Source organism: Scatophagus argus, chromosome 15 (assembly GCF_020382885.2).
Source record: "Scatophagus argus isolate fScaArg1 chromosome 15, fScaArg1.pri, whole genome shotgun sequence".
Classification (NCBI taxonomy): domain Eukaryota; kingdom Metazoa; phylum Chordata; class Actinopteri; family Scatophagidae; genus Scatophagus; species Scatophagus argus.
In genome coordinates this window covers 4965334-4989268 of record NC_058507.1, presented here as the reverse complement: position 1 = coordinate 4989268, position 23935 = coordinate 4965334, and the positions used below count along the sequence as shown (strand labels likewise).

Here is a 23935-nt window from a genome sequence, read left to right as displayed (position 1 = left end):
TGAAGTTATTGCAGAAATTCTCTTTCATCAGTTTTGCTTCCCCATTTCTAGGCTATGCAAGCATGGACTGAGTGTCTGCTTGTAGTCCACTTACAGCAGTGGAGGTTGCAGAAGCTTTTCACTGTTCTGTCCAATGACATAACTGTAACCAACCCTCACACAATTAATGTCTATCTTATTTATACATTTCAGTTCAGTCACTACGTCAGATTCTTTGTCTAGTAAATGTTTATATCAAATATGAAAAATCATAATACAAGTGACTGTATTCTTTTATACATGTGGCATGTGTTGCACCCAAAAAAATATTCTGTAGTGATTAAAATGAATAAACCATCACCAGGCTTTTTCAAAAGACATGGCTGAGCAGGTGTAGTTAATGAAGACTGTGATAAATACATGTTTTGAGTGTGTGGGTGAATGGCAAGCAATGCATGTTTGAAAAGTCCTTAGATTATTCTCGTTTGTTATTGTAATGAGGGTTACACTTTGTCACAGTATTTACAGATGATGAGCATCTTTGGAGAGAAATGTGTACCAATTTTAAGATGCAATTTGTAGAATTTTAGAATTAATTAGCTTAAGCCAGTCAAAAAAGATGATCAAGAGGATTTGGAGAAACAACAGTCTCGATGTTAACATGTCACAAACAGCTGTGTATTGTTTGGCAAAGCTACCTCCTGAAGTTAGCATGCTAACCAGCTGGCCCTGCCCATCCTGTCCTGTAATACCACTCCGTACCTCTAGCGGCAGTAGTCCAACAGCCCTTGCATAGTTTCCACTGGAAGATGGCAAATTTGTTGTTTCATAAGCTCTCTGACCATTTATTCTAATAAATAAGCAAAACAAACCCATAAAATGTCAAGAAAGGAAACATTCTTACACACTTTCCTTACCAAAACAGAAATATGACCGTACACCTTCGCAATTCAAGTTCCCCTTTTTTACCAACTTAAGACTTTAGCTGCCTTGTTAACTCATCATAAAACACATTTCATTGAAATGATACATAAACAAGTAAGACTCACCAAAACTCTCTTCACCAGAATATCTTTTTTGTGCCTGGAACCATAGTCCTTGTCAAAGTCACCTCTGTACCGTATCCCCCATCGTCAAACTGGCCTCCGCTGGTCTCGGGGGCTGTATCTGGTCCCAGTCCAGTCCTAGCCGTGTTCACTTCGAGGCAGCAGAGCCCAGTCAGCTATAGGTCCACCAGCTTCATGGCTAACTGAGCTAATGCTAGACCGCTTCAGACCATTTCGTGGGACTACCTTTCTATTCTGGTCATATTTTACAAATTGTCCCTTCAAGTCAGAGAGCACATACATGATCAGCTTTAGTGATTAAAGCAAAGCAAACTTCACAGACTAATTGACTGTTAACACTGAAAGGACAGCTAAAGGTGCACACAGTAAACATTTTTCGCAACATTTTTAAAACGTAAAACATTCATGACTTCACATATTCATGACTTCAAACACATAACACACATGCAGTAATACTGAAATTACACTACAGTGACTGTGCACGTAAACACACCTAATATTTCTGTCACTACAGGTCAGTTACAGCATCTTCATCCCCAGTTTCACTCTCTACTCTCTCTGGATCCTGAAGCTGGTGGATTTTAATGAGGCTGGTTTTGGGTAGATTACTGAAAGACACAAACTGTCATTAATATCTGATCAAACATGACCAACAAGGTGAATGAAGCAAAAAGGTACTTAAAAGTTTGCAGAAGAATATGGCAGCAGCAGCATGGAACCAAAATAATTAATGAGACAGTTTACACCAAAATCATCGTATCGTTGCACCAAAGGAAACGTGCATCTGCTCACGGACGAGAGGTTTGTGCTCGTGACGGGTCATGATGCACACTTCCTTGTGCGCAGTGAGACTAAAAGAAAACAACTCCTTCATTCTTATTTTGGGGCGAATTGTCCCTTTAAAACCTTATCATTTAACCTGTGCATTAAATTATCAATAAGCGATTTACTTAAATCTACTGTCGACAAAGGACTAACAAAAGTTACATATATGTTTAAAATAATTTTTTGAAATTATATATAATTTTATAATTTAGAATCAATAGATTTTAAAAAGCAGGATTTAAAAAAGTAATTTCACAGTTAAAATACACGATTTAAAGACACAAAGCTGAAATTTTAAATTGTCTTGATTACAGTGAACCACATTGTAACTGATCTGACGGCACACTGAGGCACCCATACTGGAACCGAAGATGTAAACCTTATGTGAAACGTAAAAGTTAAGATCAAGAAAAAGGTGATTTGTAAGCACAGACAAACATTAAGCAGAGCATCACCTGGTGGTGAGGGGAGTGATGAAGACAAACTGCCGAAGGTGCTGCCGCTCTGACAGCTCCAGGAGGAGATCCAGAGAGATTCTGCGATTGTGCATATCCTGCGTATAAACAAAAAAACAAAAACAAAGAGCATTTGTTAATCAAAGTGAGTCAAAGTCAGACGTACGTTAATGATTCCATACAAGCTGTGTGCATGTGTGAGATCACGGTATGTTTTTCACATGTGCGTGCGCTCACCATGTAGACGTCGAACTCATCGAGGCATCTGAAGGGTGATTCGGTGATCTCCCACAGCGAGAGCATGAAGCAAACAGTGGAGAAGGACCGTTCGCCACCAGACAGCGACCTCATGTCGCTTACGCCATCGTCCTCCCTTCCAGGCGGCTTTACCTTTACCAGAAGAGGTTTGTGTTTTACTTCTACTTTTCTAGGTGGTCCCTGTGGCACCTTCCATTTTCTCTTTTTTGTTCAAGACTTCTTTGCCCATTCGAGGACAGGAAATGGAGGCAGTCATTGACACTGTCTTGCCACTTCCATATGATGTGATCAGGTACCACTCTAAACAAATGCTGTAAAACAAAAACCCAAATTTTCTAAGCATTTGATTAAAAAACAGATAAACAGACGTACCGAGATGGAGAGCGTCTCGTTGTTGTGATCAAAAACCATCGAGCCACAGCAGTTCATCTTTATCATAAAGTTATTGAAGTATAACTTGCATCTGACAGAGAGGGACCTTCAGGAAGAAGAAGACAGAATGAGACAAAAGCAGGACTTTTTCCTCTGCCAGTTAAACAATATAATTATGTCGTGTCTGAATTGTTTTTCAGAGTTAGCAGACTGTTATTTACCTACGCATTACTTTGTATCTGTTCTGTCTGTCTGATATGATGTTATCGAGTCGATCAATGAACCTCCGCAGATCTCTCACTTGGTTGGTTTTCTGTCTGTAGAGAGTGAGAGCCTCAGCGTACTCCCTAATGAGGACAGAGGACAGAAAATGGCTTATCCTAAAGTCTTCTTAGTCCAGAGTAAAGCCAGAGGATGATCTGGTGAAGGCCAACAGGCAGATTGGATTGAAGCATACAGTAGAAAAAAAACAGTCAGAAGTGGCAGAAGAAATCAGAAGAAAACTGACTTGATAACTAAACCTGAATTCCAGTGAAAACATCTGGCAAAAGGAGGATAAGGGGTTTGTGTAATTAAAAAAAAGAAAAGAAAAGTCTGGTTACAGTGAATTATGTAAGTTAGCTGGTTGGCTTGGCCATCCTGAAAGAGTCATGTACCAAGGAGTCTTCAGATCCTTTACTTACAGTGAGTACAAGCAGAAAATTCCATGCTGTAAAAATACTGCATTGCAAAAGTACTCAACGCAGAAAAATGGCCCATTTTTGAGTGCACTATGTATTTGTTATTCTGTTACCATTACTAATGTTTTGATATGTAAGCAGCAATTTACTGTTTTAGTTGTGGAGCAAATTTGAAGCATTTATTGTAAAAATCTATCACATTTTGAGCAGAAGTGCAAATTGTCCAATAAAACAGGATAAAACGTAAATACTCAAGTAAAATACAACTACATCAAATTTGTACTTATGAACAGTACCTGATTACATGTCCCACTACTGATATAAATACATTTTATATATGCAATCACACTGCTGATGCCTTAAAATCAAACATGTGGCGTCGAGGTCTGATCATAAAAAAAAACTGCGAAACAGCGAACTGTTTTGCACTTGCTAAAGCTAAAATCATTCGGCTTTCACAGTGAAGTAACACCAAGTGTCAGATGTATTTAGGAAGCCTGGGAATTCTCACCGGACCACCTGCTCCTGCTGGCCGTGGCTGCCCTCGTACACTTTGATTTTCCTCTGCAGCTGAGTGATTTCTGTGTCGAGGCTCTTGGCGCTGCAGGTCACCGGCTGCCGCTCAGGACTGATCTCTGCGGCTTTGGCCACATATTCCTGTCATCACATGTGAGGTCTGATGACAACTCTGAATTTTGCTGGAGACAGCTATAGTACACTCTGGAGGCAGTAAATCATCTCATTGCTAACTGACAGTTGGTCTGTAGAACTTTCATGAGGTAAACTAAATGACTAAATGAAGTGCAAAATGCAATGTTTTTTACCTGTAACTCTTCTTCTCTTAGGATAATGTCACTTTTTATAGCTTGGATGTTGTCTTCATGCGCCTTCAGTTTGTTTTCTAAGATCATGAGGTTTCGTTCATGTTTTGCGAACTCGGCCTCCAGCTTCAGCTGCTCATCCTTTGGAATGACAGACAACAATGATCTGTCGTGAAGACATTGTAAAAGCTGACACCCTCCCTTACATCAGGCAGCCCATACATTCAAACAATCCACAGTGAAATCAGAGGACAGAGATAACATCAGAACTACACAAACGTGCCGGCAAAGGCAGCATCTCTTGGATTCCTCTAGACAAAGCGACACAACAAAGCTCCGCTGTACCTTTAACGGCTCCATGTCCTCAGGAAGCTGATCCATCCGTTCTCTGACAGACGAGTATTCAGACTCTACGTCCGCTGCTGCTTTTCCATGCTTGTCGAGCTCCGCCTTTGCTTCACGAACAGCCTGCTTTTCTGACTCGATTTTCTGTCGGTTCTCTTGGACGACATCTTCCTGCAAGAAATATCTGAAGACATTAGATTCACATGATCAGTGGTACCAGGTCTGTCTGTTTTATAGAAGGGGCGCAAATAAAACCAAGTGATCACCAAGGAGCTGATGTCATCGATTTGCTCCTCACCGGCCGTCTCCAGCTCAGTTATTGTCACCTTGATTTGATTCACAAAGGCCTGCAATGAAAGCATAAAAGAAAACCTGAAATAACTTCCAGCGTCATCTTCAAAAACCTTGGCTGGGACCTGCCTGACAGGTCTTTCTCTCACAAAGAGCATAAAGGGAAGCAGAGAGAACAGGAGAACAGGAGAAGAACAAGATTCAAATGTAAACAACACAGTCTTGCTATTAAATTAAATGAGATTGTGGTGCCTGTTTCACCGACCAGAGTCTTCTTCTGCGCCAGGATGGTGCTGTTCAGGTTGTTCTCCATGCTCATGATGTCCTCGGACACAGAGGTCACGTGGAGCTGAAACCTGGACAGCTGGGCCTGGTGATTCTCCAGGTCAGACTCCAACATACTGTGACAGGCAGGATCGATTTTTTATTTATCTCAAATTAAAACTTCACACAATCATACCTTACCTTTAAAAAAAAAAAAAAAGCTGCTGGTGCTAAATTTAGAGAATAAAGAACTCCTGAAACCTAAAAACTCGTGCTGGGCCGCCAAGCGCACCCATATTTCATCTGACATAAAGATAAGATAAGACTTTATTGATCCCCGGAGGGAAATTCAGTTGTTACAGCAGCAGAACAAATAGCAAGACACAATGTGCTACTAGAGTAGAATAAAAACTAGAAGCAGTTAAGAGTTAAAACAGAATTAAAAATAAAATAATGGAATAAAATAAAAATAAAAATAAAAAAGGAGCATATACAGAATAACCATAAGATATACAGATATGTGAAACCTACAGTGGTGTATTTGCATCCTACGTCATGAGTATCATGAAATAAAAAAACACTCCAATAGGAGTATTATATTGTTGCTTATATTATTGCACGAGAGGAATGGTACTGTTTTGTTGTTTGTTTGTTTTTTTCAACTTTAGTGTCACTAGTGACAAAAGTGTTGACATAACATAACATATATATAGCAATATTTTTTTCCCGCAACGGGAAAAGGAAATTCTGTGTAATTTACACAAAATTATGTCAATAACACGCTTCCTTGCAGAAAGTCAGATGAGAAGAATCAGCACGTTACACATGAAGCTAAATCCAACATTCAGTTAGCTTAGCTCAGAATAAAGATTGGAAACTCCGATTAAAACAAACAAGACACAGTCTGTTAACCAGCAAGCTTCAGGGCTGCTTCAGGTACATTCTGTTACCTTTGTTACCGGACACTGACAGTAGTTTCAGTTGTACTGCACAGACATGAAGGTGGTATTGATCTTCTCATCTCATCTAACTCTCAGCAAGAGAGTGAACAAGCCCATTTCCCAAAATGTTGAACCGGTCCGTGAACTTATTTTAAAAAAATTATGGAAAATCAAAGTTGTTTTCATTCAAAATCCCCCTGCAGACGGTCTTCTGTTGTTAAATCTAAGCAGCTTGTTATATTCACTGGGTTCGCTGTGCCTTATTTCTGATTACTTAATTCATTTTTTTTCATGCATTTACTTTCTTGCCTGTTTCCTCTTCTTTACTTAATGATATCTTACTTTCTGCTCGCCAGAATCAGCACCTAAAATCAAGGTCGCTGCTAGCAGGTTGTTTAACCTTGTGTTTCAGGTCGGTTTTTCCTTCCCCAAAACTATCATTAAATATGTATATGGATAGTTTTCTCTTCTCCTTTTTACCATAATCTTTTCACTGCTTAGATTTTTTTGCACATTGACTGATACACAAGTATCTTAGTTACCTTATTTCGCTCTCCAGATCCCCGCCAAGATATTTGGCTATGCTGAAGTCGGAGGTATAATAACGGTTTGGATACACCTGATCTCCCTCAATAGTGAAAGCTTCACGGCAGTTTTTAGGTGGCCGTCCTTGCTGCATGACCCTCCTTGCTTTGTCTTTCTCCTTGTATGAAACATGAAACAAAACTAGTGACTACCACATCAATCCTAAAATGACTCTACATGCAACTTTCAGCATCAATATTCATTAACATACTAACTTTGATGATCAGAATTGATTCTATCCCCCGCATATCTATTAGGCAGTTGATGATGACCGGGTTTGATGCTGTGATGATGTCAAGTACAGACGGGTATTCTGGATGATATGCTTTCCTACAGAAAATAAAAAACAGAAGAAAAATGCCTCAGAAGAAAAGTCAACAAATGTGAAAATGCTGCTGCTGCTGCTGCTGCTGCTGCTGCTTCTGACCGTCCATCAATGTTGTAAACTTTCTCAGAGAAAGGGCTGACGATGATCTGCGGCCTGCTGCCCTTCGGGTAATAGCGAGACATCAGCTCCTGAAGGACTGCCTCGTCCCTGTGGTTGTCACAGCAAAAAGCTTTCATGAAGCTCCGCAGGCAGCACTCAATGGCTACGGCCAGCGTGGGATCCTTCAAACTGATGCACACTCCTGAGAGCAAACGCAGACTGTCAGCCACGATATGTACAATTTAACAGAGTTTACTGCTGCACTGCAAACATAACTGAAATTAGATTTTCAATGAGTCACTGGATGATTCCACTAATTAGATTATTACTTACAAATAGAATATCAAGAGATTAACTTTGAAGTTCAACATTTTGAGAATTATATTTATTATCTTTCTTGAAATCAGCTGAAGTATGAAGCAGGAGCCAAGCAGCTGGTAAATGCAGCATAGCATCAGAGCTGGAAACAGCAGTAGTGGGACAAGAAATAGTCCAGGTCCAGGACATTAAAAGACAGAGCGCAATTTTTTACACTTTGATTTATATAGAAATTATTAAACAAACAAGATATAATGTGTTAAATAATGAAAATGAGTGCTGGTAGGAGGATTATGTTACCTTTGGGCAGAGCCAGGCGAGCTGTTTCCCCATTGCAATTCAGTTTAATTCAATTCAATTTATTTGTGTAGCGCTTAAATCACAACACAGTCAGTCACAGTTGCCTCATGACACTTTCCAATTAGAGTAGGTCTAGAGCAAACTCTTTAATTTGATTTTTAGAAAGACCCAGCAGCCCTTATGCTAAGCTAACCACATTTGCTGGATTCAGTTTCATGCTGAAGAGACTGATGATACTTATATTTCCTAAAATGTCAAACTTTCTAGTCATAAACATGGACATAGGCTCCATGACATCACCCACAGGTTTCTGAACAGGCACTGTGAAGTTCAGCGTGGCACTTTTGACTGTCGTCATCTCAGCAGACTCCACCTGACTCTTAGGGCCAAGAGGTGGAGCACAGACTTCTTGCACCGTCCGTTATTATTTGACTAATATGCGCATGTAAAATTCTCCAAAAAAGCACCACAAACACAACCAAGTGATTCAGATTAGCTGAGTAGACAGCTAGCAGCTAGCTCATTTTCCAGTAGCCAGTAGCCATTAGCCAGTTCATTGTCCGCCCTGGAGGTTGATGCTTGTTTTAAATCCAACCTAATTTCTTCTGTGACGTAGAAATGAAGTTAAGCAAGAAAACACATAAAAAAAGAAAGTCACCTATTGGACCGACGGGCCTCCTGAGAAAGCGTCCCTTGTCATATGCCTCAGAAATCAAACCCAGCAGGTCGGGTACGTAATCGCCGAACCGCTTCAGCTTGTTTGATCGACTGGCAAGGAGCTGATTCTTCCTCTTCAGTTTGGACATGTACAAAACCTGGATGTTTCTCTCCTCCAGTCTAGTGAATGTGAACAGAGTTTTGTGAGGAACTGTTAATATAAGCTGGGCTCAAACTGAAGTTACGTTCACACCACACCTCCTTGACAGCACAGTAACTGCATGTGAAACATCACTTTTTGTACCTCAGCTTGTCAAATTCTTCCTTTCCTTTGAGAACTGCCTGATGTTTGTCCTTGATCTCTTGATTCAGCTGTGAGCAGGTTCTCTCGAGTTCTGCAACCTGCTCTTTCAGACTGGCTATTTTCTTCTGCTGTTTTGTATATTCTGTCTCTCCATCATTGTTCAGGCTCACACTACAGACACATGGAAACAGAAATTACATGAATGTACTTGTGTGAGGGTAAAGATGCAATTCAGAGGCTTTGTTGGACCTTTATACTCCCCTACCTTGTTTTTGCCTTGTAAATTTTCTCCTGAAGAAGGTTTTGCTCCTGCTCTGATTGTCTGAGTTTGTTCAGAGCCCGAAAATAAACAAGCTGTGGGAAACGATTAAGTCACTTTAGCCAACATAAATGAGAATGCAAACTAAAGCTTTGCACTGACACAAAACCAAGTCATCATGTCTCCTGATCAGTACCTCCTGCTCCTGGTGTGCTTTGCTAATGAGCTTCATTTGTTCTTTCAACTTGAGGCTGTCCCTCGAGATGGACTCTTGTTCGTCTCTCAGGCTGTCAATTCTGCTTTTGACACACTGAAGCCTCTTTTCTACTTGTGTGACCCGAGTCTGCATGAAAGATAAGAGAAACAACGTACAGACAAGTTCTAGAAGCCATAAGTTCAAGTTAGACAAAGCGTTTTTTTTTTTGTTTTTTTGGTATTTTTTAAGGGGACGACATCTACTATAAACATTAAAAGGCAGCATGTGAATCAAGGACGGCCAGTTTATATGACAGCGAAAGGCCCCAACATTTACATAAATAGACTTGGAAGACTCATGACTCACCTGACAGAGCTGAAGGTTGTCCTGATGTTTGCAATTGTTCTCTTCCTTTTCAAGATCCTCCTTCAACTGCTGTATGCACTGTTCCTTCTCTTGCACCTGAGAGTGATAAAAAAAAACAATCAGAAATGAATTTTAATAGATCATAAAAAAGGCAGCGAAGCAGTAAATAACAAAGTACGTGCAATGACGACAGATAAACTCCTACCAAACACCATGCCATTGCTTTCTTCAGATTCTCCAATGCCACCTTCATCTCACTGAAGGACGACAGATTTTCATACCTCTCTTTCTTCTGTAGAAACTCCTGTTTCAGGTCTTTGAGGCACTGAAAACAAAAACGTGTGACAGCTTTTGGCAAAAGAAAAACAATCAACATGTGAGGTTGTGCACATCAATGCGCAAACGTCCATCTGTATAGCACCTTTCAAAGTGAGCAAAGCGAATTAGGTGTACACCCCACAACATAAAACTTAGAAAACCAAGAGAAAGCTGAAGAAAACAAACAAGTTTTGAGATGCGATGTGCGCTAATATGATATTATTCAGTGGTGGATGGTAACTAAATACATTTATTCATGTACTGTAACTTAGTATAAAACCAAACTTTTCCATAAACTTTCCACTCTGCTACATCTGAAAGACAAATATTGTACTTTTTACTCTCTCTCTGTTTGTCAGACGGTTTTTTACTTTTCAAATTACAATTTTTCTTCAAGTCCAGTGAAAACTATGTATCTCCAAATGTGGTGATTCAGAATTAAAAGGATTAAGTGTTCCTTCTCCTACCTCTTAAAGTAAATAAAATATTTCAAAACCCTCTTGGATTAGCTGTAAACGCACTGTCACAAAGGGCAGAGACATGATGATCTTACAGAAAACGGTGCATTTCTGTAGACTGCAGCCTTTAAAACACAACATGCACACACAATGCAGCAGTGATATTCGTCCAAAAACTTCACGTATGACAGCAAAAAACTGAAAGGGAACATCTAACAATACTAAATAAAGACTAAATAAAGTCAGGTTTTGAATGCAGAACTTTTACTTGCAGTGGAGTATTTCTGTCCCGGGTTACTGCTGCTTTTACGTCAGTAAATGATATAAATACTTCTTCACCCACTGGTATCAATATGCAACATTTGAAACTCACAAACTTCCACTTTGCAAATACGACAAGTATTTATGAAGAGATTTTTTTCTGCACGCGACGTAAATATTACGATGTTAAAATCTCACTAATATCAAGGCTAGAAATACACATCTACAAATTCCTGGACTGATGTTACGAGACACGATGTGATGAACAAATGATGAGAGGTTTGTTACCTCCTCTTGTCTCTCAACCTGCTGTCGTGTGACTGTTTTAGTGTGCTTGATGTGGATGTAATCCCTCTTCATCTGTTCCAGCAGAGTCGCTTTCATGAAGAACTACGACAGCAGAAAAGAGGCCAAAAACCTTCATTTAAACATGCGGAAATAAAAATGATCACATCAGTTTCTCTCAGCGCAATTCAAAGCTCATAAAAAACAAACAGACATGCAAACGTTGTACCTTGTACTTGTCTGATTCGCTTTTTGAATGCAGGAACTGTTTGCTCATTTCTTGGTTGAGAATGGACACTGGGTTATCCAACTGGAATACACAAAAACAAACAACAAAAAAAAAAGATCAGAAAATAAAATTATTGCACTCAAAAAAAAAAAAAAAAAACGGTAAGTACTTGGATGTTGAAGTGATCCAAAATGGCCGTCAGCTCCTCCTTCTTGGTTGAGATAAGTTGCCCTAAAATACAAGAGAGAAAACAACTAATGTGTTTTAAAGCTCCTTCTCATATGATTTAATCTTTAATCTCATTTCTGCTTCTCAAATGTGATCGTTTAACGTGTTTCTTGGCCATTTGTAACAAAGTGAATCTGAATCTCTTTGAGTTTTGTCACAGAAAAACGAACTAGTTGTAAACGTCACATCGAGCTGTGGGAAATTAAAACAGTAATTTTTCACAGTTTTCTGACATTTTATGGACAACCGAGCTGTACCAAGCAGATATCATGTGGTTGGTTAAACTGCTCAAGTTCAGAGGCAAACTTTTCAGTGAGTTAGTTAGTAACTGGCAGACTGGCAACAGCACTTCCACTTACACCTTCCATTTCCAGAACAACTCAGTGACATTTACAGCTTATGAAAAACACCAGTTCACGTGTGAATGTAAATTACGTCTAATATTTACACGCACACTTGGACAGATGGCACAAAGCAGTGAAGCAGTCCCACGCATGAAATGCCATTTTTATAGAGGAAAACTCTTGGCCAAGAGTAAAGAATGTATACAACTCGGAGGGACAAAAGTCTCACTGAAGGGCTTTGTCTTCACTGTCTTCACTCCCAAGTGTGTCTGCTTTGTTGGACATTTAGGGAAGGTTTAACAATACTTTGACACATCAGTAACTCTGGATACAATACCCGATCTGTTCCTCAGTCTGCATGTCCGACTTCCATCACAAGAGATCCGATGCTCAACTGAGATGCAGTCGCCATAGACATCCCTTTTATAAGCATCTGGTCCTCTGTTTCTCAGCTTCACTGTTATATCTGCAGTACTGGAGATCAGATGGTGAAGAACATTACTGCATTGCTAACAACATGATATTACTGAACCATTAGTCACTGAGGAAAAATCTCACGTGCTCTGCCTTACTTTTCACTGGTCTTCACAAAATCCTTCAGCGACACTCCTCTGTTTGTGAAAGTGGCCTTTCCACCGAGGCCCACAATCAGAGCAGTCAGGATCGCACTTTTTCCGCCTGAGAATTAAATTGAGAACCACAAAGACAAGGGATTAAATCACCGCACTGAAAGGATACAACAATCGCCAGGACTAAAGATTTTATGCAAATCACCAATCCACAGAAATCAGGAGAGTCATCTTTGTTAGTCGACTAAGAGTTAAATGATTTCTTTTCCGAAAGGCCAAGCTGATTTAATACTCCAATGTATCTGAGTGAGGAATGAGCTGTTACTCGTACGTAAGTCCTTGAAAAAGAGTCAAGCCCGTTGCGTCACAGTTATATGCTTTTTTTGATAGACATTAAATATTTAAAGATGAGTCTACATACAGGAATTTATATATGGAGGGAAAATAACACTGAAAAATCTATTAAACGCACAGTTCCACCCAATAAAAACACAGGCGTTCTTGTCTTTATTGTTAAATGGCTACCATTCCCAATGAAAATCTCTCTGACGTAACTCGGGCAGAAATGTTCACAGACAAGGTGATGTTTTAAAATTTTATTCACATTACGTTTGGCTGCATTCGCCAACTTCCGTCCTAACTCTCTGATTCGCTCCTGAAGTTATAACGACAGGCGCAGTTACATTAAATAAAATTACAGACTTCTGTGGGTTTGAACATTTATATATGTGGATACACAACTTAACAAAAAACAAAACAACAACAAAAAAACAAAAACAAAAGCTGATCATTTTTAGACATATTAATGCAGAAATGCTACATATTGTATCTTTAATTGTGGACAAACTGTCAGAAAGATGACAGTTGGTTTGTTTAACAAATAACAATGGGTAATCTAGCTGCCTTTGTTTAAAAGGGCCTACGTAATGCGGATTAGTCACCTTGGCTGGGTTGATATGCGTTAGCAAACACACAAGCCAAACAGCAGATCACATGACATTTAGAAATCCGGTTCTTACTTCCATTGTTGCCGACGATGAAATTCACATTGGGCCCAAACTGGAAAGGACCGAGCAAATGGTGACACATGAAATTCTTCAGAGTGATGCTTTCAATGAGGCCAATATCTCCCTGGAAATGCATGCAGGGGACAACACTGAGCTGTTAATGTGCCGGTGAGAAGCAAAGACAGAGAATTGGTTCTTCATGGGGGAATTACTCACTGTGGCAGAGTGGGAGAAGCTGCTGGAGGAGGGTCTCTGATGGTTTGTGTCATCGAATGCACCTTCAATACCCACAGCTGTCACTCCGAGCCTCTTGACAGCTATCACATCGCTGATCACTTTGCCTTTCCTCTTACTCATTTTGAAACGAGTCACTAGAAATAGAATCAACAGGAAGACCCAGAACACTAATGTCTGTTCAAGTACGTACAATAAGATATTACGTCTTTACTATAAAACAGGCTTCAACTCTTTAGGTCATTTTATCAGTTTAAAGCCAGGTTTTACTCTACAAGACCACTTTGACAGCAGGTTTACGCAGTTCACTGTTCAATTTGGACGTCTGTATTATAATAATTGATTGCAATTTTTTTTCTTGTTGTTTGTTTGTGATGTCTTATGTGTTTTGTGTTAAACTAAGAAAAATGGCAGCAAAAACTGTGAGGTTTTCTACAGCTGGCAATGATTTCAAATATACACATTCTTTCCCTTTAATATATATTTTTTTTAATTAAAAAAAAGTAAAGAATAACGAAAAAATAGACTTTCTGTCTTTGTATATGCAACTCTTCTTCTTCGGAGCGTCTCAAGGTTCAGTCCTCGACTCTTTATTGGCTCTAATCTCGATTTATATGTGACCTGGAGGTGAAACACCAGTTTTTGTTATTACGCAGATGATGGAGATTTATTTCTCATTTGATTCCACCAACAACAAGCAATGGCTTAAAATCAAATCCTGTGTTGCAAATATTAAAACTGTCGCTCTGAAAACTTTCTTCAGTTAAAATTGTCCGTTGTTCAATCGTGCTTCATACAACTTTGTCACAGCTTGAAAATAAGATCTTTTTTTTTATCCACTAGGAATCCGGAAACTGTCATTCCTGCTTAGACTCGCTCTATTCCTGTCTCATTTAATACAACCCGGTCGAACTTCAACTTGTTCAAACTACAGCAATCCCGTCAGCAAGACAAAATCCAGCAGAAAAGTCCACATTTCACATTTCTGTTTCAGCCTTTCTACACTGATAATCTTTACATTTCAGAGCTGATTTTTTACATTTTAATGACTAAATCTTTTGGGGCTGATTATATGATTAATTTACTAACCCCTCATGAGCTTGAATGCAGCCTGAGATCCTCCAGCAGAGGTCTGTTTAGCACTTCCTGCGTCAAGTCTAAGAACCAGGGCAGATGAGGCAGACAAGCTCTGTTTCCTCTTTTAAATTGGTCTCAAAAATGCACATTTTCAGAACTGCTTTCTCCTGACTTGTTCTTTCTCATGTCTTATTCACTTCATATGGTGTTTACTTTGCTTGCTGTTATTTCTGTATTAGCTCTCATTTTCTTATCAGCTCTCACTTTCTTATCTTCTTATCTTTAAGTACGTTCTGCCTTGTTTTTGAAAAAAAAAAAAGCAAAACAAATAAAGATAGTACAGTAGTCATAGTGGTTGTATAAGTAGTAATAGTTCTGCTCATCACTTAATGTCCTGAACAGGTTTTTTGTGTTCTTCCTGATATTTTAAAAAGTGTAAAAATCTGACGTCAATACTACTGCAGGTTCATATCTGAAGATGCTGAAGGGCTCTAAACAAACCTGGTTTCGAAGGGTAAGCATGCAGGGAAAAAAGAAATTAAAGAAACGTGAGCCTTTAGTCTTGTAGCCAGGAAGCCACATCCTAAAACCACCAGCTGCAGCAGGTGTTACTGTGCAATAATAACAGCAGGAAAACATTCAGCCCAGCTTCAGTGTCTCCAATTCCTTTCTAACAAACAGAGATCAGCAGTCAATGGGCCTTAATAAACGCGTTTTTAAAAGTTTTGAGTCTGGATATGACTCAGCTTTAATCAGTGGACTTATGGGAAACGCAGAAGGTATACAAAGTCAGCTGAACGTGCACTTTTTCCCGTTACGAAGCATTTGCAAAGACTACGCACCTCAGTCCAGTGTTGCTCTATAACTCACAGCCACGAGCCAGCAGCAGGTGCGTTCAAAACACCTCAGACTTCAGCAAACAAATTATGGGACGAGCTCGTTGTAAACCGGACGCCTACCGTCTACCGTCGTGCGGTTGCCTGTTTGTGCAGCCTGGGGTCATGACAAGACAGCGAGCCGTTTAGCAGACTTCCTGGTCGCAGAGAGACAGGACACCAGCAGCAGCGAGTGACAGTTTGAGGTGTCATGTCACGCTTTCCGAAACACGGAACCGAAAGGCCGCCTGCCTGAGTGCGCGTCCACAGCCAAACACGGGATTGGTACTCAGCTGTTTGTTTGTTTTTTTTAGTTTCGGTAATCTCCATCTTCATAAGGTAAAACTGACCACAATATAAGCCAACTTTTACACACTTAATTAATGAGTTTACACACTGTAGCAAGAAATGTTCAAACTCATATAAACTATTAAATCAGTATAATGTGCTGTCTTTTTTATGTATTTGGTTTGTTTTGAGTGAACCCGTGACGATGTTAAGCTTAAGCAGACACTGAAACTGGATCTCAGCATTTGCCTTTTTACACCCTACACACATAAACTTAAACTCTGTATTTTAAACAGTCATGTTTGGGGGCGGTTCTAATCGCCTGTGGCAAAGTGCAATCAAAGTCTTTAAAAGGCTTTGTGAGGACCCGCCCCCTCCTCTTTCCACTGAACGCCAATGATGATGATGATGATGATGATGTTGGTGTTGGTGTGCCGTCGCCTGACTGAAACACGGTGGAAAATCGACTTTACAGTCTGCAGGTTGGTATGAGTTACTGTAAGTGAATCAGAGCTGAATGCTTAAGACGGAGACGTGCAGCGCACGTTAAAAAGCGACGTGAAGTGCGTGTGTTTTGAACGCAAACCGAGTGGGATATCAGGTTTTCCCTCATCACCAAACAGCTTTGCAACTCACACAAATGGAGGGATTAGTCAAATGTAACTGCTGGATCAACTTTACATGTGATTACAATGCATTTTATTATATATGTATGTCTGTATATATATGTATATACATATACATACGTTCAGTTTTCACCACGGAGTGTGATTGAGCAAAATTCTCAAAGCAAAGAGTCAACTTTGCTAAAATTGCTTATATAAACACAGGAGGTTGTATAGTGGTTGTCTTCAATGCAAGTTGTTTCAACCAACAAGTATTTCTCCTCATTTTATCATTATTACCCTGATAACCATCAAGGACTTAATTCCTAATGACACCAGACATTATTCATTTAATCATTCAACTAACTGGATGCTGAGATTGTCTCATGAGACAAACTGCACCAAAATTAAGTTAAAATTTCGGTTCATACCTGTTAAAATGTTGGCATGTTCGGCAGATGGACAGTGAATGGCACTAAACACCAGTTTCGTGAATCTCATAATGTTTGTTTTATGTTGAAGACGACAGACCTGTCCCTTTTACTCTGTCTAATGTTTAGTGTTGTCTATTGTCTATAATCTGCAAAGCCTCTTTCTGTCAGTGTTGTCGAGGGTCATCTTGCGACCACTGATCTGGAGATTTTCTGTGTTTGACATCTGTTATTGTGACTGAGGCGTTTCCTTCCTCTATATGGTGCGTTTTCAGTTTGTAACTGGTGCCACAACAATCTCAGGCTACTTTGTACACCTGAAATCAAATTACATTTGACGATAATGTGACTACCAATGGGTGCGTTGTAGTCATGTTTTTAATATAGGGGGATTTGGGTGTGAAGAAATGAGATGGCCACTGGCTGAAGAAGAAAAGTCTTCTGAGATAATTAACATAATGCTGCATAATGATGCATTCAATTTGTACTCGGAAGTCGTAACTCCGGATCCGGAGTGACATCACATCCGTTAAGAAAAGATTTGAATGGGTTCTGTTGGCACAACACAAGACAGCTGGTTTGTAACGTCATTCAGCCATTGTTGTCATAGCAGCATCAACCCGTTACAAGCAGCAACAGTTGATATAGAACACATCACGCGGTATTTCATGGCTAACAAGACCATAGCTGTACGCCTATAGGCAGCAGTAAGACAGTGTTGTGTATAAGGCTTACTAAACTGGACACAAAAAAGACAGAAGAGCTAAAAACATGCAAAACCACAGCTTTTAGTTACAGTCGATGCTCTGGGTAGCCATGTTGGATTGCGAACTCGAGATTGCCATCCTCTGGATGGAATGCAGCATTACACCTTGTTTCATTCTGTCAACTGTGTGGATTTTAAAGTCTGCCTCAAAGACTGATCAAAAAATATGTCCACCAAAGCATTAAGAAAGAAAAGCTGCTCATTTATATAACTTATGTTAACAGTTTTGACATAACCTACTTTCAGACAAGAAACAGTGCAAGAATGTCAAACTCTACAACTGCATAAATAGTAGACAAGTTGCACTTCAGAGGTGATTTGTGTGATACCTCAGGATGAGAGTGTATTAGTGCATCTTTAGTGAGCATTCAAGCAGATTAATGAATGGCCTAGAAATTCTTAGACTTGTTTTCATTGGTCCATTTCTAGTGCTTTATAATATAGGTGGAAATGACTGTTTTTCTTCATTATTAATACATTTGCTTTTTGGACGTTGCAGGTGTATTTAACCTCTGAGTTTCACAATGTGTTCAATTCCTGGGCTTCCAACGGCAGGATCAGAAGTATCTGTCCTCATCACGAGAGTTAACCTAAACCCCAGTTGGGGTCTCATGGAATTATGGGTCAACATGGATGATGAAAGGAAGCATATTTATGAACAGATGAGAGAGGACATTCAGATTCCTAAAAGGAAGTTTTGTGGATCAGAAGGAAAACCGGGTGAACTCTGTCTGGTCTGCATCAGTGACACCTGGCACCGAGCTCGGATTGTATCCATTCAAAATGACACTTACGATGTTTTTCTAATCGACCAGGGACGGCCCCATATTGCCACAATGGAAGCTTTAGCATATGGCGAGTGTCAGAGTTTTCTCCTTCCTCCTGAAACTGAATCATGCATACTCGCAAATGTCCTCTTCAGTGAGAAGAACTGGCCTGAAAGAGCCACAAAGTTTTTGAAGACGCTGCCTGACAAGAAGTTTAAGGGATTGGTTCAACATGTCCTGATGCCACACAGGATCATTCTTCTCGACTTACCAATTCTCTCAAAGCACATGTGTAAGTGTGGAGTTGCAAAGAAGATACCAGTGGACGAGTTTAAGTGCCTTGTACTGAAATGTCTTCCTTTAGCAAAATCAGAGGAATCTGAAGCCAACCGCATAACGCAAGACCACAGTCTCAGCGTTAGTTGCCAACTTGAGAAACATGACCAATATTTTTACCCAGAACTGTTAACTAACACTTTGGAAACTGTTACTGTGACTGAGGTATCTAATCCACAGAATTTCTTTTGCAAACTCCTAATTTTTTCCAAGGCACTGAAGATATTATCGGAACAGATCCAACAGTACTATGAAGAGAGCTCAGACTTGGGAGAGGCACAACCACAGACCTGTGGGGATCCATGTGCTGCTAAGGGCTTAAATGGCAGATGGTATCGTTCGTTACTAAAGCAAAACATGACCAGCGATGGTGCTGTTGAAGTCTTTCATGTGGATGAAGGAAAGACTGAATTAGTCCCAGTTGGAGACATCAAACCACTGCACGGAAAATTCCTGAGAATGCCAGTTGTTACATATCCCTGTTCTCTTGATGGTGTAAAAGATGAGGGGACTGGTTGGACTACAGACCAGACTGGTTACTTGAAATCCCTGCTCCTGCACCAGACTGTCGTTGTGAGGTTAGACCACCACAATATATCTCAAGGTTTCTACTCTGTCACTCTCTATGCAGATAATGGTGCATGCATAAACACTTGTTTTATAGAGAAGACTGAACAAGATTCAAATGTCCAAAATGAACCCATTTGCTCATCATTTCTTGGAGATGATGTAAATGTTGTTGGGTTACTGGAAGAAGTTTTGCTCAGTACCATTACTAACTCAAAACATCCAAACTGTCTAGTACAGTGCAAAGGGCGTCTTTCAACAGGTTTCCCCTCTGAGATGCAAGATGCTCATGATGACCATGCGTTTACTGTAGGAAGTTGTGTCAATGTAAACATATCCTGCATTGAAAGCCTACAGAAGTTCTGGTGTCAGACAACAGAAAACGCGGACTCCCTTAGACTTCTTATGCAAGATCTGCAAAAACACTGTGCGTTTGCCCACTCGCAGCCACTTGTTGAGTCTGTCTACGTCGCACGCAATCCAGACAATGACATGTGGTACAGAGCAAGGATCATTTCAAGTCAAAACTCCCCTGTAGTGGATGTGAGATTTATAGACTATGGTCAGACGCGAAAGGTCCCTCTGCGAGATGTTCACCCCATTGATCCAGCTTTCTTGCAGCTGAATGCACAGGCTTTTCAGTGTTGCTTGTCCAGTCTGAAGAATAATCCTACTGCCACCGCTGTGAATGACTCTGCGTTAACAGAGTTTTGGAAGTTTGCGGATTCAGGTGCTTCATCAGATGTTGGCTTGAAATGCACTGTAAAAGCTGTAATGACGGATGAAGAAGGTATGTTGGTGAACATGGTAGATATTGAAACACCATCTGACAGCGCATGTGCACAAACTGAAGCTCACTCACAAATTCCTCCACAGGTCCCATCAGATGCATACAGTTACTCCACATACGATATTGAGGTGGGAGCAAAAGAAAAAGTGTGGATAACCTCTTCAGAGAATGTCAATCACTTCTGCTGCCAACTGGACAGGAATTCGCATTTATTTGACAAAGTGATGGAAGATGTTCAACAACTCATTGGCCAGCCACAGTGCACAGATCAACCACTCGGACTTAATAGCATGTGCCTTGCCAGGTACACTGATAATCAGTGGTATAGAGGTCAAGTAGTAGAAATGTCTCCGAAACTTGCAGTGCAGTATGTTGACTATGGTAGTACCCTTGAAGTGGATGAGTCTGATGTTTGCGCCATCCCCACTGAGGCAAGTATCACTACAACTGTTCCTGTGCAGGCTGTTCCACTTGGCCTGTTTGATGTCCCTGAAGAAGTGCCACAGGAAGTCAACCAGTGGTTTTCAGATCATGCTATTGACCATAATTTTACCATATCAGTGAAGGAAAAAGGAGCAGAAGGGAAGCTAATTGTTGAACTCTTTGATGGATCTCTGAATATAAATCTGAAAGTTCGAGAACGGATATCACAGATGACACAACAAAAAAAGACTGGTCTCATTCGGCCGGCTAAGCAGCTCTCTAACAGCTCAGAACACGGTAACATGCCAAATGAGGACTGTTTAACGCAAGAGCTCACAAACGTGTCCGGATTAACTAAGATGACAGAACAAAATAAAGTCGACAGCAATGGAGTGTGTGCTCGAGATGACCTTCAGATGAGGTCACAACCCAACAGTAATGTCTCTGCACCAGAAATGAAACATGAAAAGATTTTGGATGTCATTCTTGAGGAAACAGAAACTGTGTTGGCAGAGACTTCCATACAAGGTGGCCACAGTGACTCAGAAATGACGCAACATTCCTTTCATTCTAGCTCCAAGGAAAACATAAAAACTTGCATGTACAAGAGTCCAAACATTTCTCTAAACAAGACAGAAGAGGCATATGCTTCCTGTATTGTTGGACCACATTACTTCTGGTGTCAGTACACCGACACTGAAGACCTTGACATAGTGTTGAGGTTTGCTCAGGACATGGGACAAGCACAGCAGGACATGCTGATCCCCAAGACATTGGATCCTGGTAGTCCATGTCTTGCTCTTTTTCCCAGTGACAACCAGTGGTATCGTGCTCAGGTAATTCAGAGAACTGATAATGTACTCCGTGTTGTGTTTATTGACTATGGAAATGAATCCGATGTTGACTCCAAGAATGTGAGACCACTACCTCAAAGTCTGCTGGATAAGGCTCCTCAGGCCTTTTTGTGCTCTTTGAATGGATTTGATGAGTCCAGGGGCTCCTGGGATGACAGTGTTTATGATGACTTCTACAATCTCTTGGTTGATAAACCACTCAAAGTAACAGTGTTTAATATGGAAGACCACTCGGAGATCACGGTTGCTCAGTATTCGGTGGAAGTTGAGTGTGAGGGAGTGATTGTAAACACAGCAATGCAGAAATACTGGAAACCTGTTTCTAAGGAAGGTGTTTTGAGAGAAAGCCCTCAAATAGAAACTGTCTTCCAAGATGGTCAAACTGAGTCCTCCATGAGACACCTCAATGTTTCCAAAGGAAATATGAATACGGGCATGTACAAGGAACCAAATATTTCCAAAAACAAGACAGAGTTGGTATATGCCTCTTGTATTGCAGAACCCCATTTCTTCTGGTGTCAGTACGCCGATACAGAGGAGCTGGACAAAGTAGCTAGGCTTGCTCAGGAAGCAGGACAGGTGCAGCACAAGGCAGAGTTTCCCAAATCTCTTGGTCCTGGCACTCCATGCCTTGCTCTGTTTTCCAGTGATAAGCAGTGGTATCGAGCTCAAGTGATTCACAGAGTTGATGATGTATTCCATGTTGTGTTTATTGACTATGGAAATGAGTCTGATGTTGACATCAAGGATGTGAGACCAGTCCCTCAGAGTCTGCTGGAGAAGGCTCCTCGGGCCTTTTTATGCTCTTTGAATGGATTTGATAAGACCTTGGGCTTCTGGGATGATGACACTTATGATGACTTCTACAATCTTCTGGTTGATAAGCCACTCACGTTGACGGTGCTCAACATGGATGACCATTCAGAGATTGCAGTTCCTCAATATGCTGTGCAAATAGAGTGCGAGGGAGTGGTTGTGAATAAACTGATGGAGAAATACTGGAAAGTACAAGACACGGACCATTCCTTGGCAAAGAGTGTGGGATCAGGTAAGTAGACCTTGGAAAGGTTTATTTAGATTAAACATGAATATAATATTTGCTCGCAATTTGATCTCTCATTTTTACTGCACCAGGATGATGAAGAATGTTCTGGTTAAAGCCATCAAAAAGTTGTTAACTGAATGGTAGGACTCTTTACTTCATTCAGTTGATCTTCTAAATTGGACAATTTAATGTTACGAGAGTTCTCATGTGATTAAAAACCTACTGCAGTAGCACTTTTATATCAACTGAGGGGTGAATTATTGGTCTTCAAAAGTGTAATTCCATGCCTTGGTATGAAAGGTTTTCAAACTGTGATCTGATCTTTTTCGTTTCAGCTGTGGACCCAGATAAATGACCACGTTGAAAATCCAGTTGTGACAGAGCAACCCTGACTCTTGTGAATGTGCAGTTCATGTTTGTTTTGTATGAAATTTTACCAGCTCTAATTCTACTCAATGAAATGAAATGAAACCTGTCGTGGGGTTAGTTTTGGTCAATAAACATGCTGTACTTGCATAGCTGAATGAGGGGGTGAATTTTTTAAATGGATTGCGCACATATGCAAAGTCCAGATAGTCACAAAGTTCTTGTTGTTTAGCTTTAACTATGTTGAGATATACAGACACTCAATTCATGTTTCGGTGTTTGTTATAAACTGGAGCGTAATCTGAGGTGTTCACCAAGAAATCCATGGAGTAACAATCATCCCGAGGTTCAAACAAAATAGACTTTTCCCAAACCCAGTCCCACTTCCACTATTTATATATTCTGTAATTATCCAATTTTAAGACTGTTGGTGATCTTTTTAAGTGGGGTGGTATTCATGTTTCAGAACTATTTGAGAAAGACAGAGAAAGAGATGGGCCCTAATGTGTGTAATGACTTACTGCCAAAACAAAGCTATTCATAAAACAATGCCAATACAAATATTTGTAAAATTTCCTAAAGTTCCAGGTCTAATGAGAGATTACTGCTTTGTCAGTGTGTTGCAGATATCTTGCCAGAAGGTGCTGGCTTTAATGCAAGGCCAGGTACAGTGTTTTAACTGAAACTTCAGTGAGATATTTCTCTGATGATTCAGGTTTGGATTCATGTCCTGTGTGAGGTAGCGTTGATTCACTAGCTTTGGGAGTAACCGACACTGTCTCGACACAAGGCTAAGAATACTAGATGGTCTGCCTGTTCATGTCTGATTTCCATCTCTTGTGAACAGGTGTTATCCTCAGATTCAACAATAAAGAGCACATGCTTTGAGGTTTATTTTTTATTTACTTCTCTCATAAAGCAAGCTATCTTGACCACTGATTACAGGTGTGGTAAGAATCTTGCATGTCTGAAACATTTTTGTTAGAGAGATCTTCTTGTGCCATTGACAGTCGTCATGAGCTCACTGTCATAGCAGTCTTCCAGCTGCTGTGTTGATTTATGATGCCTTGTCATAGAGTTAACTTTTTTCCAAAGGTCGTTA

The 23935-nt window shown here is 40.2% G+C and overlaps 2 protein-coding genes across 5 annotated transcripts; one reads left to right on the top strand and one right to left on the bottom strand.

Moving 5' to 3' along the window:
* Nucleotides 1-449: 449 nt before the first annotated feature.
* On the bottom strand, nucleotides 450-15801 carry smc6 (structural maintenance of chromosomes 6). Of its 2 annotated transcripts, none has more exons than XM_046412782.1 (27): nucleotides 15680-15801; nucleotides 13626-13780; nucleotides 13422-13533; nucleotides 12406-12511; nucleotides 12171-12307; nucleotides 11431-11492; nucleotides 11262-11342; nucleotides 11036-11137; nucleotides 9916-10035; nucleotides 9711-9806; nucleotides 9345-9491; nucleotides 9155-9243; nucleotides 8890-9060; nucleotides 8587-8765; nucleotides 7311-7512; nucleotides 7099-7213; nucleotides 6841-7001; nucleotides 5359-5494; nucleotides 5069-5149; nucleotides 4803-4973; nucleotides 4461-4598; nucleotides 4148-4293; nucleotides 3178-3303; nucleotides 2957-3062; nucleotides 2564-2716; nucleotides 2327-2424; nucleotides 450-1654 (listed from the first exon to the last, which is right to left on the bottom strand). In XM_046412782.1, the coding sequence occupies exons 2-27, from the start codon at nucleotides 13764-13766 to the stop codon at nucleotides 1555-1557; spliced, it is 3276 nt and encodes a 1091-aa protein (XP_046268738.1). In that variant the 5' UTR covers nucleotides 13767-13780; nucleotides 15680-15801; the 3' UTR covers nucleotides 450-1554. The 2 variants fall into 2 exon arrangements, with proteins under 2 accessions (XP_046268738.1, XP_046268736.1); XM_046412780.1 differs by having other exon boundaries at nucleotides 15563-15703.
* On the top strand, nucleotides 15795-22991 carry LOC124071810 (tudor domain-containing 6). 3 transcript variants are annotated; one of them, XM_046412757.1, is made up of 4 exons: nucleotides 15795-15934; nucleotides 16180-16365; nucleotides 18185-22470; nucleotides 22803-22991. In XM_046412757.1, the coding sequence occupies exons 3-4, from the start codon at nucleotides 18210-18212 to the stop codon at nucleotides 22820-22822; spliced, it is 4281 nt and encodes a 1426-aa protein (XP_046268713.1). In that variant the 5' UTR covers nucleotides 15795-15934; nucleotides 16180-16365; nucleotides 18185-18209; the 3' UTR covers nucleotides 22823-22991. The 3 variants fall into 3 exon arrangements, with proteins under 3 accessions (XP_046268713.1, XP_046268715.1, XP_046268714.1); XM_046412759.1 differs by lacking the exon at nucleotides 22803-22991 and having other exon boundaries at nucleotides 18185-20145; nucleotides 20232-20416; XM_046412758.1 differs by lacking the exons at nucleotides 15795-15934; nucleotides 16180-16365 and having other exon boundaries at nucleotides 20003-20145; nucleotides 20232-22470.
* Nucleotides 22992-23935: the final 944 nt, after the last annotated feature.

What these genes read in the sequence shown, in the direction of transcription:
- LOC124071810 (XM_046412757.1), top strand. Translation starts at nt 18,210, where the DNA reads ATGTGTTCAATTCCTGGGCTTCCAACGGCAGGATCAGAAGTATCTGTC. An exon ending in GGCAAAGAGTGTGGGATCAG is followed by an intron (nt 22,471 to 22,802) that starts GTAAGTAGACCT and finishes TTTTCGTTTCAG; the next exon opens with CTGTGGACCCAGATAAATGA.
- smc6 (XM_046412782.1), bottom strand. Translation starts at nt 13,766, where the DNA reads ATGAGTAAGAGGAAAGGCAAAGTGATCAGCGATGTGATAGCTGTCAAG. An exon ending in TTTGTGAAGACCAGTGAAAA is followed by an intron (nt 12,308 to 12,405) that starts GTAAGGCAGAGC and finishes TCTGATCTCCAG; the next exon opens with TACTGCAGATATAACAGTGA. An exon ending in ATTTACAAGGCAAAAACAAG is followed by an intron (nt 9,061 to 9,154) that starts GTAGGGGAGTAT and finishes ATGTGTCTGTAG; the next exon opens with TGTGAGCCTGAACAATGATG.